Source organism: Sinocyclocheilus rhinocerous, unplaced genomic scaffold (assembly GCF_001515625.1).
Source record: "Sinocyclocheilus rhinocerous isolate Xijiao unplaced genomic scaffold, SAMN03320098_v1.1 scaffold85, whole genome shotgun sequence".
Classification (NCBI taxonomy): Eukaryota; Metazoa; Chordata; class Actinopteri; order Cypriniformes; family Cyprinidae; genus Sinocyclocheilus; species Sinocyclocheilus rhinocerous.
Genome location: NW_015649998.1, coordinates 318,754 through 333,559, shown reverse-complemented (window position 1 = coordinate 333,559; position 14,806 = coordinate 318,754). Strand labels below are relative to the sequence as shown.

General features: G+C 36.1%; 1 protein-coding gene across 2 annotated transcripts in view; it reads left to right on the top strand.

Moving 5' to 3' along the window:
- itpr1a (inositol 1,4,5-trisphosphate receptor, type 1a) overlaps window positions 1-14,806 on the top strand; it is a 49,100-nt gene that overhangs the window by 27,236 nt on the left and 7,058 nt on the right. The window contains exons 37-58 of one of the 2 annotated variants that reach the window (XM_016515956.1): window positions 4,781-4,929; window positions 5,102-5,213; window positions 5,552-5,587; window positions 6,385-6,432; window positions 6,667-6,793; window positions 6,875-7,047; window positions 7,678-7,861; window positions 8,086-8,339; window positions 8,601-8,801; window positions 8,934-9,044; window positions 9,891-9,986; window positions 10,138-10,266; window positions 10,679-10,774; window positions 10,858-11,050; window positions 11,138-11,260; window positions 11,365-11,540; window positions 11,694-11,858; window positions 12,531-12,720; window positions 12,822-12,911; window positions 13,441-13,553; window positions 13,631-13,796; window positions 13,894-14,054. In XM_016515956.1, coding sequence (XP_016371442.1) covers window positions 4,781-4,929; window positions 5,102-5,213; window positions 5,552-5,587; window positions 6,385-6,432; window positions 6,667-6,793; window positions 6,875-7,047; window positions 7,678-7,861; window positions 8,086-8,339; window positions 8,601-8,801; window positions 8,934-9,044; window positions 9,891-9,986; window positions 10,138-10,266; window positions 10,679-10,774; window positions 10,858-11,050; window positions 11,138-11,260; window positions 11,365-11,540; window positions 11,694-11,858; window positions 12,531-12,720; window positions 12,822-12,911; window positions 13,441-13,553; window positions 13,631-13,796; window positions 13,894-14,054 — 3,093 coding nt within the window. The remainder of the gene's footprint in view (window positions 1-4,780; window positions 4,930-5,101; window positions 5,214-5,551; window positions 5,588-6,384; window positions 6,433-6,666; window positions 6,794-6,874; window positions 7,048-7,677; window positions 7,862-8,085; window positions 8,340-8,600; window positions 8,802-8,933; window positions 9,045-9,890; window positions 9,987-10,137; window positions 10,267-10,678; window positions 10,775-10,857; window positions 11,051-11,137; window positions 11,261-11,364; window positions 11,541-11,693; window positions 11,859-12,530; window positions 12,721-12,821; window positions 12,912-13,440; window positions 13,554-13,630; window positions 13,797-13,893; window positions 14,055-14,806) is intronic. The other variant, XM_016515957.1, reaches the window with a different exon arrangement.

Below are 14,806 nucleotides of genomic sequence, written 5' to 3'. Positions count from 1 at the left end.
ATTTGATGTTGCTAAAAAGAACATTATTTTGTGTATTTGGTGTAATGAAATGTGTTTATGTGGTTTAAGGTTAAAAAAACACATTATTTTCCACATACTGTACATTATTGTTTCTCCTCTATGCCCCGCCTTTCTGAAACGCGTCGATTTTTACAAAGCTCATTGGTCTGAAAAAGCGAGGTGTGCTGTGATTGGCCAGCTATCCAGTGCGTTGTGATTGGCCGAATACCTCAAGTGTGTGACGGAAATGTTACGCCCCTTACCATACTGTGGTGATGCCCTGTCAGGCCGGAGCGATGATTCAAAAACATGAAAGCCCATTATAAACGAGGCATTCGTTGCATCCAGTGTGGACATAATTACTGATTATAATGACTTATACTGTCTTTTTACACGTTGCGTTGCATTGCGCCGTGCCGCGTAAACATAAAACCATGTCTGTATTTGTGATCGGAGAAATGACAAACAACAAGCCCTACTCTACACTGCCCAAAAAACTCGCTTTAAATATATAAAATATTAAAACTCTTTAAATATAAAAAACGTACTTATAGTCTGTGAGTCAGAACAGCCGGCATTGTAGTCTACTCTACCAGGATCAGGAAACAGTCCTCCCTAAAATGCACTGCACACATCTGAATATTTGGGTTGAACTGTTCTGGAACAGTGTTGTAAATACAACTTAACCACTGATTTCTAGTTGTGTCCTCTTTTGGAAGGCCAAACAAAGTAGTTTCGCTTTCACAACGAAACACAGCGTCACACACGGCGGGCTGGAGTGAGCGGAGGCCGGCTTGAGAACGGCGCGGCCAGCGGATTCGACGAAGGAGCTTGCAGCAACCACATGTGACGACCCCGGGCTGGACTCCGCTTCGTCCACGGTGAAAGCCGATCCGACGATCCACAGCACGAAGGTGATGTATTTCCTCAGTGACCAGCAAGGATGAGCTCCAGGCATGACGAAGCGGATATCGTCCTCTTTTAGAAGGCCAAACAAAGTAGTTTCGCTTCACAATGAAACACACAGAACACAAACACACGCGCGCCTTCACGACATGGCGGCGGCGGCGGCAGCAACAATACTACGGTAGGCGTGGTTGACTCTTAACTTTTATAAAGAATATCTCTTTGGATTTGAGACTTTAGTCTTTGCAACTTTACAGATCTTTATGCACCAAGAGCTTGTAACACTTCAAAGAGAAAGAAAAAATTGAAATCGCATCATATGACCCCTTTAAACATTCTAAAAATAATGACAAAACAGGAAAATATTTAGCTAACCTCCTTAAAAGAAATAAAGAAAGAACATTAATATCGGTCATCAAGACTTCTAACAAGATCATTCTAACAATATCATTCTATTTAGTTAAAATAGTTTTATTAAAGAACGTCACTCATCAAATAACACACGCCGCCTATTTAACATCATGAATATCTGTAAATCACAAAATACTACAATTGTTGTATCATTGGACGCAGAAAAAGCATTTGATAAGGTAAATTGTCACTTTCTCTTTACAACATTACAAACATTTGGATTTGGAGAAACATTTATTCAATGGATTAAAACACTTTATAGCGCCCCAAAAGCTTCCGTGATCACGAGTGACACTATTTCTCCATCATTTCAGTTACAACGTGGGACCAGACATGGATGTCCTCTTTCCCCACTATTATTTGCAATATTCATAGAACCATTGGCAGTCGCAATAAGGGGAAAAAAATAACATAACTGGTATTACAATAAATAAGAACACCCATAAAATATTATTATATGCAGATGATGTCTTATTATACTTACAAAATCCAGAAAAATCTTTAAAAGAAGTTATCAACCTTATTAATGAATTCTCGAAAGTATCAGATTACACTATAAACTGGTCCAAATCTACGATTTTACCAATTAACAAAGCTTTTCAGACGACAAGATTAATGAATAATCAGTTTAAGGTGGGCAATATTACTTATTTGGGAATACATATATCTCCACATCTGTCAGAATTATTTAATCTAAATTTTCTCCCACTTTTTAAAACAATCGAAGATGACTTAAATCGCTGGATGAATCACCCACTATCTCTCATAGGACGAATTACTACAGTAAAAATGTCAATACTACCCAGAGTTAATTACTTGTTCACAATGATTCCTACACAACCCACTAAAAATGGTTTCAGTTGCTAAATAGTAAGATAAATCAATTTTATTGGAATAATAAGAATCCTAGAATAATTATCAACACTATACAGAAAAGCAAGGATATGGCATGTTTAGGGGCACCAAATTTTCATTTGTACTATCTAGCAGCACAATTACAATACCTTTGCAAATGGTTGAATAGCAATCACTTGCACAACGCATGGTTACAACTCGAATGCAAAAGTTAGAATGCAAAAACATTTCATTATCCGACCTGACTTTTATTTCCGACACAATTAAACAACAAGATTTATACAACAATACGGTAACTTGTACTACTTTAATTGCTTGGTGGAATGTAAATAAAAGAACGGAAAATCATTCAACACCACATCTCCTTTCCCCCATATTGCATAATCCTGATTTTACTGTTAATAAAGCACCTGTTTCCAATAAAAAATGGAAAAACACAGGAATCACACATTTACATCACCTAGTGATAGACAACAAACTCACCAACTTTCCAGAACTGATGCAGAAATATAATTTAGATAAAGAACAGTTTTTTTTCTACTTACAAATTAAAAAATCCATCAAAACTAAAATTGGCAACAGCTTTTGCAAACCATCAACTTTCACAGAAAAAATAATCAAGATCGGTAGCTCAAGAAAATTGCAGACTAAACTATACACTATTTTTAATATCTACAGATACAATGTACTTAATTCTGGTTAAGCAATGGGAAAAGGACCTAAACACAATCCCAGACAATACTTTTTGGAGACAAATTTGTATCGGCTCATTCAGTATGAGTGGACATTTCAAATTATTTTCAAATTTCGAAAATTCAACTAATTCAATATAAAATCATATATAGAATACATTTAACACTATACAAATAGTTTAAAATGGGTATAGCAGATTCTGATAAATGCACTCACTGCACACTCAATATTTCAGATGACTATCTGCACGCATTTTGGTCCTGTACATCAATTATTCTGTTTTGGAAAGATGTTACTACTAAACTATCTGTTTATTTTAACGGCGAAATCCCGACAACTCCTTCACTATGTCTACTAGGTGATCATTCACAAATAAACCCCCCACCGGAGTACGTCACCCCAATACTTCTGTCTCTAGTTATCGCCAAGAAAACAATTTTAATCAATTGGAAAAACAAAAACAAAATCTCTTGTACACAATGGCAACAATTACTAAGAGATTACATTAATAAAGAAAAACAGTCAGACATATTCAAACATAAGACTTCTGAATTTAAACAACTATATGGCTCAATTGCTCCTTTCCTAGATATCAAGTTACCCTGATTTGTGAATTAATGTCCCCACATTGAATTTGAATATATACCTGCATTATGTACAGAGAGGGGAGAGAAAAAGGAAAAAAGACAAAAATTGTAAATATCTATAAGGAAACACTTTCAAAACATTTTTTTTCTATTATCATCATAATAATATTGGCAGCATTATTACTATTTTTTCCTTTCTTTTTCTTTATTATTATTTCTACTTGTTCTTTATGTCCTTTATTTTTGTGTATGTGTGTAACTCTTTGAATGATCTCAACCAATCTTCTATAATCTCTACATTCTTCACCATTTGAATTACAATAGGTGTTTTTTTATTTTTTTATTTATGTTTATTTTTTTTCTTTTCCCCCTTTCCCATAACACCATTGTTGCCATTGCTGCTACCATTGCAATTTATTAGTACTGTTATTATTATTATTTAATATGTTACTATTTATTAGTAATAATTAATTTGTTCATTCTTTGGACACTCTTCAATATACAGTATCATTACTCATTTATCTTCAATTTATTTATCCTTCTTTTGCTATTTTCTCTAACACTTACTTATCTCTCTTTTTCTATTTTTCTCTTGCTTTGTAATTATTTAGATTTGGCATTTATTTATTTATTTTATTTTATTTTTTTATTTTTTTCCCTTTTTTTTAATTTGGAGAACAGCAGTGGTGTCAACAATGGCAACAATAATTAATATTTTTTTTACTTTATATACATATTCAAGTGAGGAAATGTATCTCCTGTCTATCATCATCATCACCATCATCATCACTAATATTTAATAATCTACTTATATTTGTCAAAAGACTATATTCCTTACATCATTGTTTGTGATCTTTCTACTTCATTTTTTAACCCCTTTTTTCTCTCTCTTTTCTGCATTAACCAAATCCACTGGAAATATTTCTAAGCAATCAATGTCATAACAAATGTCTCTATATTATAATTTGTATATGTTATAACCGAATGTTACTACTACTACTAATATTATATTACTATTATTATACTATTATTATATTATTATCATTTTTCTCTCTCTCTCTCTTGCTATCTATCTGTCCATTTTTATTGTTGTTGTCGTTTGTTTTGTTTCCTTCTATTAGGTCTGCTGTCATATTTTTCCTTCTGTTGTCTTCTATCATATTTTTCAATAAAAAAAGAAAATGATGATGTCATGTCAGTGATCACACTTGTTTTTTTCTTATAGTTCCTATCATTAAACCTGCATTCAATTGTTTTGCCTCAGTGTCTTACTTTGTTAGGGTGTGTGGTGAATGTATGATTTTGCATGTGTTTATGTGTGTCTGTAGGATATAGTGTCTGCATTGGAGGAGCGGTTGAGGCCTCTGGTTCAGGCTGAGCTGTCTGTATTGGTGGATGTTCTCCATCGTCCAGAACTGCTGTTCCCAGAGCACACTGAAGCCCATCGCAAGTGTGAGAGTGGAGGCTTCATCTGCAAGTATGATAAACTCTTATTGTCCCTACAGTATCTTCAATATAATAATATATAGAACACCATAATAAAATACGGTATTACTTATTATAGCTTAATACATATTAATAATACAATATTATGCTATCATTGTTTATGTTTGAATTACACTAGCATATTTTATCTACTTTTTGTACAGATTGATAAAACATACCAAGCAACTTCTAGAGGAAAATGAGGAGAGGCTTTGTATCAAAGTTCTGCAGACACTCAGAGAAATGATGACCAAAGACAGAGGATATGGAGAGAAGGTATTTACCACAAAACCATTAATAAAAGGACTAACGGAAGTGATTCAGCTGTTCTTACAAAAAAAAAAATTTTTTTCTTAAGGTAGAATACAGATGTGATAGTGTTGTGAGAGGTTGATGGTATTGTCCTCTACACGTACTGTCTTCATTTGTAGTGTCTGCATGTGTGACCTTAATTACAAATGCAAGTTGTGTAAGAGCACCTTTGCTTAAGTTTGAGTTGATCACATTTCCTCTGTTATATCTTCTTGTTAACGCTCATATCACTAATAGTTACTGGCTTCATTTGAAGTATGCCCACTCTTTCATTAACCCCGTCCTTCACTCCTCTTTTTCAGCTACTGGGATTTGATGATGAGATGGATGTTACTGAGGTTGTCCTCTTTTTGTCATTCATCCCATCTTTTCCTTACTTATTTATCTCCTTTTTTTCTCTACTTTCTTTTTCCATCCTTGAGAATCGGAATAGGAAATTTGACCTAAGTACACATATTTTATTAGATGTGGTATGGATGTTGATCTGTTGTGGTTTGGTGTTTCCCCTAAAACAACTTGTTACCACTAAAAAGTAGCAAATCATGATTTGGCCAAACTGTGATGAGAAAGAAAAAAGTATTTATAAAAGGCGAAAGCCATTCAATGTGTATGCCCTACTTTAAAGTCCTGTTTCAATAAGAAATACACAAGAAATTGTGTTCTTCAAACCATTTTGTGGTGCTTTAATCGTGCTTCTAATACAGTATGAGGTTATAGTAAAATTAAAGATTGTTCTGAAAGATTTAGAAACAATCTTTTGATTGTATCTTAATATTTACAAACCATTTGGGTAATAACTGAATATTTGGGCAGTTTGGATATTAACTGCTATGTTACAGACCTTTTATTCTGACCATTACATTCTCATCTTGTACTTAATCTGTCCAATTTTCTACTCTGTTTTACATTATTTTCTGTTTAATCCTAATGTGTATAAGGATTCACTTACATAACTCACTTTCAGAGCATAACTAACTAGTTTACTATGAGCTAAATGCATAATTTTAGTAATTTTTTTGACTGATGTTAATATAACACCAAGCATGCTGCTAGGATAGAGCTGGAGATTATTGCATGATGATACTCTACTAACTCTGTGTTAGTGTTCTGTTGTCCACTCTGCTCACTCACTCAGGTGGTGGATTTGAGTCTGCCACCAAAACAGCTAGAGGATCGAAGGAGGGTAGGTCACTAACTTCACCTAACCCTGCTCTCCAACCACATATCTGTACCTCTCAGCTGCCCTGGTTCAACTATAACTATTCCTTGAAAATGTATTCCCATTTATGATACATATTGCTCGAAAGAATACTGCATTACAGCCATGCGGTGAACAAGCCAAAGCAAGAATGGCAAAGAAAATTTTTTCCAAAAAATAAGATGCACATTGAAACACACACTTTCACACTCATCACAGGGGGAGGCCCTACGGCAGCTGCTCGTCAACCGTTACTATGGCTTCAGGAGTGGTGGGCGGAGAGAAAGTCTGACCTCCTTCAGTAACTCCACCCTGGCTCCTGTAGGACCAATCAAAAGCCAGCCAGGTGGGTTCATTTTTCAGTGTAGCTTCTTGGAACATTTGTTATATAATTTAACATCATTTTTGTGTGTTTGTATGAGCTCAGGGGGTTTGAGCAGGGCTGAGATGTCATTGATGGAGGTGCAGTGCCATCTGGACCGTGAAGGAGCGTCTGACCTCGTCATCGATCTTATTATGAATGCTACCAGTGACCGTGTCTTCCACGAAAGCATCCTATTGGCCATTGCACTGTTGGAGGGCGGGAACACCATCATACAGGTCAGAAAGGCCTGTCAGTAAAATGATTAAGCGATAGAATTGAACGTTGTGGTATGAAATTATTCAATATTCACTACAGCTTAAAAGATGGGGTCAGTAAGACTTTTATTTTGAAATAAATTAATGTTTATTCAACAAGTAGGCATTAAATTGATTAGAAGTGCCAGTAAAGTCATTTATTGTGTTCAAATAAATTTTGTTCTTTTGAACTTTTTATTGGTCAAAGAAAAATGTATCACGATATCCACAAAAATATTGAACAGTACAATTGTTTTCAACATTGATAATAATAATAATAAGAAGAAGAAATGTTTTTTAAGCATCAAATCAGTATATTAGAATAATTTCTGAAGGATCATGTGACACTGAAGAGAAAATTCAGAATAAATTAATTTTAAACTATATCCAAGCACAAAAGTTATTTAACATTTTAATAATTTTTCAAAAAGTTACTGTTTTACTGTATGTTTAAATAAATGCGCCTTTGCAAGCAGAGACAAAATCATTCACACAAAAAATCATACTGACTCCAAACTTCTGAACAGTAGTGTATTACATTTGAAGTTCTCTATAGAACATAACATATGAACATAATGGTACATTTATGTTTGTATTCTTATCTCTTTTCAGCACTCCTTCTTCAAACGTTTAACAGAAGACAAAAATTCTGAAAAGTTTTTTAGGGTGTTTTATGATAGAATGAAAGCTGCTCAGTTGGAAATCAAAGCCACGGTAACCGTCAACACCAGTGACTTGGGCAACAAGCGGCGTGATGACAACACTCCAGACAAAGATACCCCACAACGCCGGAGAGGTTGGGGTTGTCAGTATTTTATCTCTCATCCTACGCTATCTTTCTTTACAATAAATACCACTTGGTTTGATATTTAGTTTTCTGATGCAATGATATTCATGGTTTGAAGTCCAAATACTTGTTGAGAACACTGCATAATGTTATCAAGATTGATATTTAATTTTATGAGAAGATATGTCACTATGAGATTATAAATAAGAAATCATCTTTTTCTTCCTCTCCAGAAAAAAATTCAGGTGTCGTGGTGACTGATGATGCCCGTGAGCAGCTGTTGGAGGCATCTGCTGTGACTAAGAAGGCCTACGGTTCGTATCGCCGAGATGCTGATCCTGAGGAGGTTTATGGCACTACTGATGGAGACAAAGGGGGTGGAGATAAAGGAACAGAGCAGGGCGAGATGAGCCCTGTCATTCTCATCATGCAGCCAATCCTGCGCTTCCTACAACTGATGTGTGAGAACCATAATCGAGATCTGCAGGTGTGTGTGTGTGTGATTGTCTGCCTCTCCATCTGTCACATTTATTGCTTTTTTTGTTAATCTAGCCGGATTAGAGGTTCACTATCTAACCCGAGCCTGAAGGAATTCAATTGTTTTTGGGTTCGGTTTTAGGTTAGGTCTCAAACATTTACAGTATCAGTATTGTGTGGTTTCATAGGGTCTTGTGTATGTTTCTAGGTTTGGACTGGTTTTATACATCATGTATGTTTAGAACTTTCTGGGGTTTTTTTTCTCCTGCAGAGTTTTCTGCGCTGTCAGAACAACAAGAACAACTATAACCTGGTGTGTGAAACCCTGCAGTTCCTGGACTGCATTTGTGGAAGTACAACAGGAGGCCTGGGGCTGTTAGGGCTGTATATCAACCAGCATAATGTGACTCTCATTAATCAGACTGTAGAGAGTCTCACTGAATACTGTCAAGGGCCCTGCCATGATAACCAGGCAAGTACACAAACGCTAACACAATCAAGGTTTAGCACCTTTATTCTTCCTCTATTTTGCAATTATAATCTTCCAATTGCTCATAAACATACTTCCCATATTGAATGTGCTCTGTTGTGCTTGTTTTTGCAGAATTGCATTGCCACCCATGAGTCTAATGGCATTGACATCATCATTGCATTGATTCTGAATGATATTAATCCACTGGGCAGAAAGAGAATGGATCTCGTTCTAGAACTAAAGGTACATCACTTGACTCTTAAGTAACAACCTTCTCATTTCATAGTAACATCAAATTTGACTATGCAAAGGGATCAGGCCTCATGTCCTTTTTGGCTTCTTGTACTTCTGCTGTGATGACAAAGTTGGTCATTTTTAAACTTTTTTTTATTTACAAAAACTATAGTTGGGTTAGAAGTTGATTACCAATGGATTTACATGACTTTTCTTCTCATTTGTGATTACAGGATATTTAAAATGACTTTTTACTCACAAATAGCAACTTCCACCCACTAAAAGATTTTTGAGCTTGACATAACTAGAAAAATTTGTATTTGTTATAAGAATTTCCATGCTTTTTAAGATTTTAGTGATTTCCATGACTTTTTCAAAACTAGAAATCACTCTCATATTCTCTTATATAGTTAATTAAAATAAGAAATAGTATATCAGCTTATGTATTGATTTTTAGCTGTTTTAGCTTCTTTTATCTTATTTTAAATATTTTAACACATCTTGCAGCTCCCTGTTTAAAAACCACTGCTATAAAGTCTACAGAACATGTTATGTTATGTGAACATGGTAGGCTGTGATATAAACGAACGCTATTGGCTATTTTAAAAAGGGGCGGGGCTGCTTGATATGTCCCGCCCTATCTTCCTGTTTCAATTAAAATGATGTCAACACATTGAGTAACGCTGCGTGTTTCTAAGCATTTCAGGGGACCTTTAAGTTCATTTGAAGTAGAACAGAGCGTAAATGTAATCAAGATGCTCAGTCATTTTTTTTTTGACAATCATCTCATAGTAGTTTTATTTAATACTTTGGCCAATTCAATTTCATGTAGCATTATTTGTCCTTTTTCCTTAGAATAATGCATCTAAGCTACTGCTGGCCATCATGGAGAGCCGTCATGACAGTGAGAACGCAGAGAGAATCCTGTACAACATGAGACCAAAAGAACTAGTGAGTATGTTAGTTATTATCCCGGTACATCCTGGTTCTGTCATTGCTTTAACTGTATCTTGGAGTCATTCTGTGTAGACAGATAGTAAACCATAAAAATTCTTTGGCCACAACATCTGCACAACCCCAGCTGTGTGTGTTCATGTTCAAGGTGGAGGTGATGAAAATGGCCTACCAGCAGGGGGAAACAGAGTTTGAGGATGAGGAACAGGAGAATGGAGAGGACCATGCTGCCTCACCTCGCAATGTTGGACACAACATCTATATCCTTGCTCATCAGGTACACACACACTCCTGTACAACTTTTGCCACATCTATCGGTGTAGGGTATAAGGAGAATATTTGTCGTTCATAAATAGTTTCATTTGCAATATATGGTAAATTTTACACTGTGGCAAAAAAAAGTCACAAGTCACGACAGATGAATAGTTTGAATTACGCACACCACTTCCGTCAGCAAGTTAGATTACCATTTTCTGTTACTGGCTGATAAGCATATTTATTAACATTTTATTTAATTACCAAAGACAGTTTTCAGTTTTGGAAGTTGGCAGTTTTGGGCCCTGCATAAGAACAGTTTATTTAGACTGTGGCCAACTTTTATAGTCAACCACAATACCAAATGTACCTCACTTTATCTAAGAGCAATTCATTAAATTAGTAGTGTGATCTGATTTAACCTGCTATTTCAGCTGTCACGTCACAATAAGGAGTTGCAAATACTACTGAAACCAGGTGGGGAAGACCAGGCCCTGGAGTATTACACTAAACACACTGCACAGATAGAGGTAACACACACAAACACTTTTAACAACTCTTAAAACATGTTTTGTAGTGTTTAATGCTGTTGTATGTGTCTGTGTATAAATAGATAGTCCGGCAGGATCGCACGATGGAACAGATCGTGTTTCCCGTACCAAATATCTGCTCTTTTCTCACAAATGAGTCCAAGCTGCGTGTGTACTATGGTACAGAGAGAGACGAACAGGGCAGTAAAATAAATGACTTCTTCCTGCATGCAGACGACCTCTTCAATGAAATGAGGTGGCAGAAAAAACTAAGAGGTAAATGTGTGTTTTCATTCTCTAGTGTTTGAGAATGATTAATTTTATCATAATTTTTTTAATGTATCCCTCTTATTCTGTTTTTAGTACAGCCAGTGTTGTACTGGTGTAGCCGGAACATGTCGTTCTGGAGTAATGTGTCTTTTAACCTGGCTGTTCTCATTAATCTGTTGGTGGCGTTCTTTTACCCTCTGGACGGAATGAGTGAAAGTGAGTTCCCCTCTGTATTGTCTTCACGAGTTGGGCTTTCTTTCCACAATATCCCTGACCTGTGTGAACATTTATACCTTATATGTGGTCTGTGTGTGTTTCAGGTTCACTAGATCCTTCTCTTTCTCTGTTGTTGTGGGTGTGTTTGTTGGGCTCGTTGGGGTTTGTGTTGATGTCACCGAGGCCGAACGCAGTGCGAGTGCTGGTCATCTCCAGTGTGCTGCAGCTGGGCTTCTCAGTGGGGCTGCAGCATATGCTGACACTCCTGGGAGCTTTTAATGTAAGATCACACTCAGACGGACACACATGGGAGTGTTAGATTTTTAGTGCATACAAGTTCACATACAGTCATACACCGTACACAGTTTCTTTACTGATAATCTTATGTGGTGTCAGTCTGTAGTGACAATCTGACCTCATTTGGTGTCTGCAGGTTTGTAATAAGATAGTGTTCATGCTGAGCTTTGTGGGTAACCGCGGGACATTTACCCGTGGTTACGGGGTGATGGTGATGGATAAGGAGTTCCTGTTTCACCTGCTGTACCTTCTCATCTGCACTCTGGGCCTTTTTGGACACGTCTTCTTTTACAGTCTTCTGGTCTGTTTCAAAACCTTACACTAACACATTTTTTACTAACATATGCCTAAACAGAAATTAGTGTCTAAATGTGTATCTATAGAGAGAATTAAATTAAAATATGTATCTAATATTGACCAAATATTGACCTAATTTCATGTTGCATTCAGTCATTTAATATAGAATCAAAGAAAGAAAGAAAAAAAATCAGTGCAAATATTTAGACCGGTGTTTCCCAATCGGGGTGCCGCGGCATATCCATTTCTGATGTCGCCAATAATTAGAGATGCACCGTAATTTCGGCTGCCGAATTAGTTCATTGCTCAGGTTTCACTTTCACGTGGTGTGATGCTCTGTACATATGTATAAAAGCCTATAAAATCTGTCATATAAATTGGTCTTTTCATTAAAAATTAACCTACTGATTGCCACCATTGATGGACACATTTTTTTTTATAATATTAAAAATATCTGTATGACATTATATTCTGCAGTTCTTCCCTGTTGTACCGAATATCTATACTTTTCAAATTATCATATCGAAGTTAGAAATTCAAATACTGTGACAAAATTAATTTTGTAGGGTGCCACAAGTTTGTTAAAATTTCCAAAGGGTGCCGTGACTAAAAAAAGGTTGGGAAACACTGATTTAGACCACTAATGTTAACTAATTGTATATTTGTGTGTTCGTAGTTGTTTGACCTGGTGAACAGGGAAGAGACTCTTTTGAACGTTATCAAGAGTGTGACTCGAAATGGCCGCTCTATTGTCCTGACGGCTGTTCTGGGCCTGATCCTGGTCTACCTCTTCTCCATTGTTGGATATATGTTCTTCAAGGATGACTTCATCCTAGAGGTGAACCGCATCCCCAACGGCACTCTGGGTAACCCACATTCACACAGACATATCAAAGCAAATCACAAAGTAATGTTCATACTAGTGGGTGTGAAAATCATTTCTGTTGTATTTGAATATGTGTGTCAGAGGAGGGAGTAAATTTGGCTTCTGGTTTCCTGTCTGAGGGGGTCTGCAATGGGCAAAATGGGTCCTGTCTGACTGCGGATGTTGAGGAGGGTGAGCAGTAAAATTCATCCTAACTACTGCATATGTTAAATAATTAGTCAAAGTAATCACAAATTTTCCCCAAATGAAATGATCATGAGCATAATTGGCATATGTCTATGTTAGACAAGTAAAACATTGCATTTATGTTTTTAGTAAAAAAATTGTTTGTAAAAAGTAATTGTTAGTAATAGCATACAGGTCGGGGCATGATTAGATCTGCTTTTTAAAACTTTTTAAATCTGCTTTTATGAAGTGATTATTATATTATTAACAATATTAATTGATTAATGTACTAAAATAACACAAAGTATTATTAATTATTAATTACTATTACGTATTATTAATTAATTTATTAATACTAAAATGACACTTAAAATGGACAGCCCTAATCCAATTATTTCAGTCATGTTATCCAATTATTTAAATATTATGTGACTCTTTTTTGGCAATATTTTTTAATCTGACATTAAAAAATATTGTCTGTACTGGAAGTGACTGGAAATAGTGGTTCTACGTTGTGTGTTTTGTGTGTTTATAGATGACGTAGAGCGAGCGTGTGATTCTCTGTGGATGTGTATGATCACTGTACTGAGTCACGGTCTCAGGAGTGGTGGCGGAGTTGGAGATGTTCTGCGCAAGCCATCCAAAGAGGTACGCACATGCATATATTTACAATAATTGTTCATTTTTTACATAACCTGAAGCAAAACCCGTATGTGTGTTTGCAGGAGCATCTGTTCGCCGCACGCGTCGTGTATGACCTTCTGTTCTTCTTCCTGGTGATCATCATCGTGTTGAATCTGATCTTTGGTGTCATCATTGATACGTTTGCTGATCTGAGAAGTGAGAAGCAGAGGAAAGAGGAGATCCTCAAGACCACATGTTTCATCTGCGGTGAGATGAAGTTGCACAGTTATGCTCAAATGAACATAAATGTGCCTTCACATGTGATTGGGGATTTATTTTTTGGGTAATTTGATTGTTCACCCAGGTCTGGAGAGGGATAAGTTTGATAATAAAACAGTGACGTTTGAGGAGCACATCAAGGAAGAGCACAACCTATGGCATTACCTGTACTTCATTGTGCTGGTGCGGGTCAAGGACTCCACTGAATACACAGGCCCTGAGAGCTACGTCGCTCAGATGATCAAGGTGAGAACATACATGATGACATTATTATAAAGCTTTTATGAGGAGATGCTCAAAATCAAGACCCAAGGTACTTTTCGTAAGTTATGTTCACTCATTAATTTCTTTGGGAAGTTCATGCAAGCCAAATCTGCGCAGGTTTAGCGCAAATACTGAACTCGTGAGACATCATAACATTATCGAGTATATTGCAAAAAACAAACAAAACACACCAACAGAGGCACGCATACGCAACGTGATGTCTGGTTAGACCAATACCATAGACTGTAAAAAAACAGACCAACACAGGCTTTAGTGTGCGTGCGCATTTGGAATGCGATCTTTCACTGCATGATTCAGTCTATTAATATGCATTAAGAATGATCACATAATTCAAGATAAGGCGGCAGAAAATGTATATATTTCAATTCATATAGTTAATCAATATCACAGAAAGAGTGCAGTTTTTTCTTCAAAAATCAGCATGGTTACAAATGTGATGCTGATTTTATACAACAGTTCAATAAACAATAAGTTAATATCAAGAGACTTACGTTTTAGACACCATATTGGCTGTTTTTGCGCTATTTCTACGTTATTTCGCCAACAAAAAACATTCCAAACACAGCCACAGCACTGTTTTTGCGTCTCTGAGCAACATGAAGTTGTTTAGTTCCTGAATGAATCAATTAATTCGGTTCAATCTCAATGACTCACTTAACAGTGACTTGCTGACACTTACTGGCGGATTTAATTTCACATTTAAAGTATCTTTT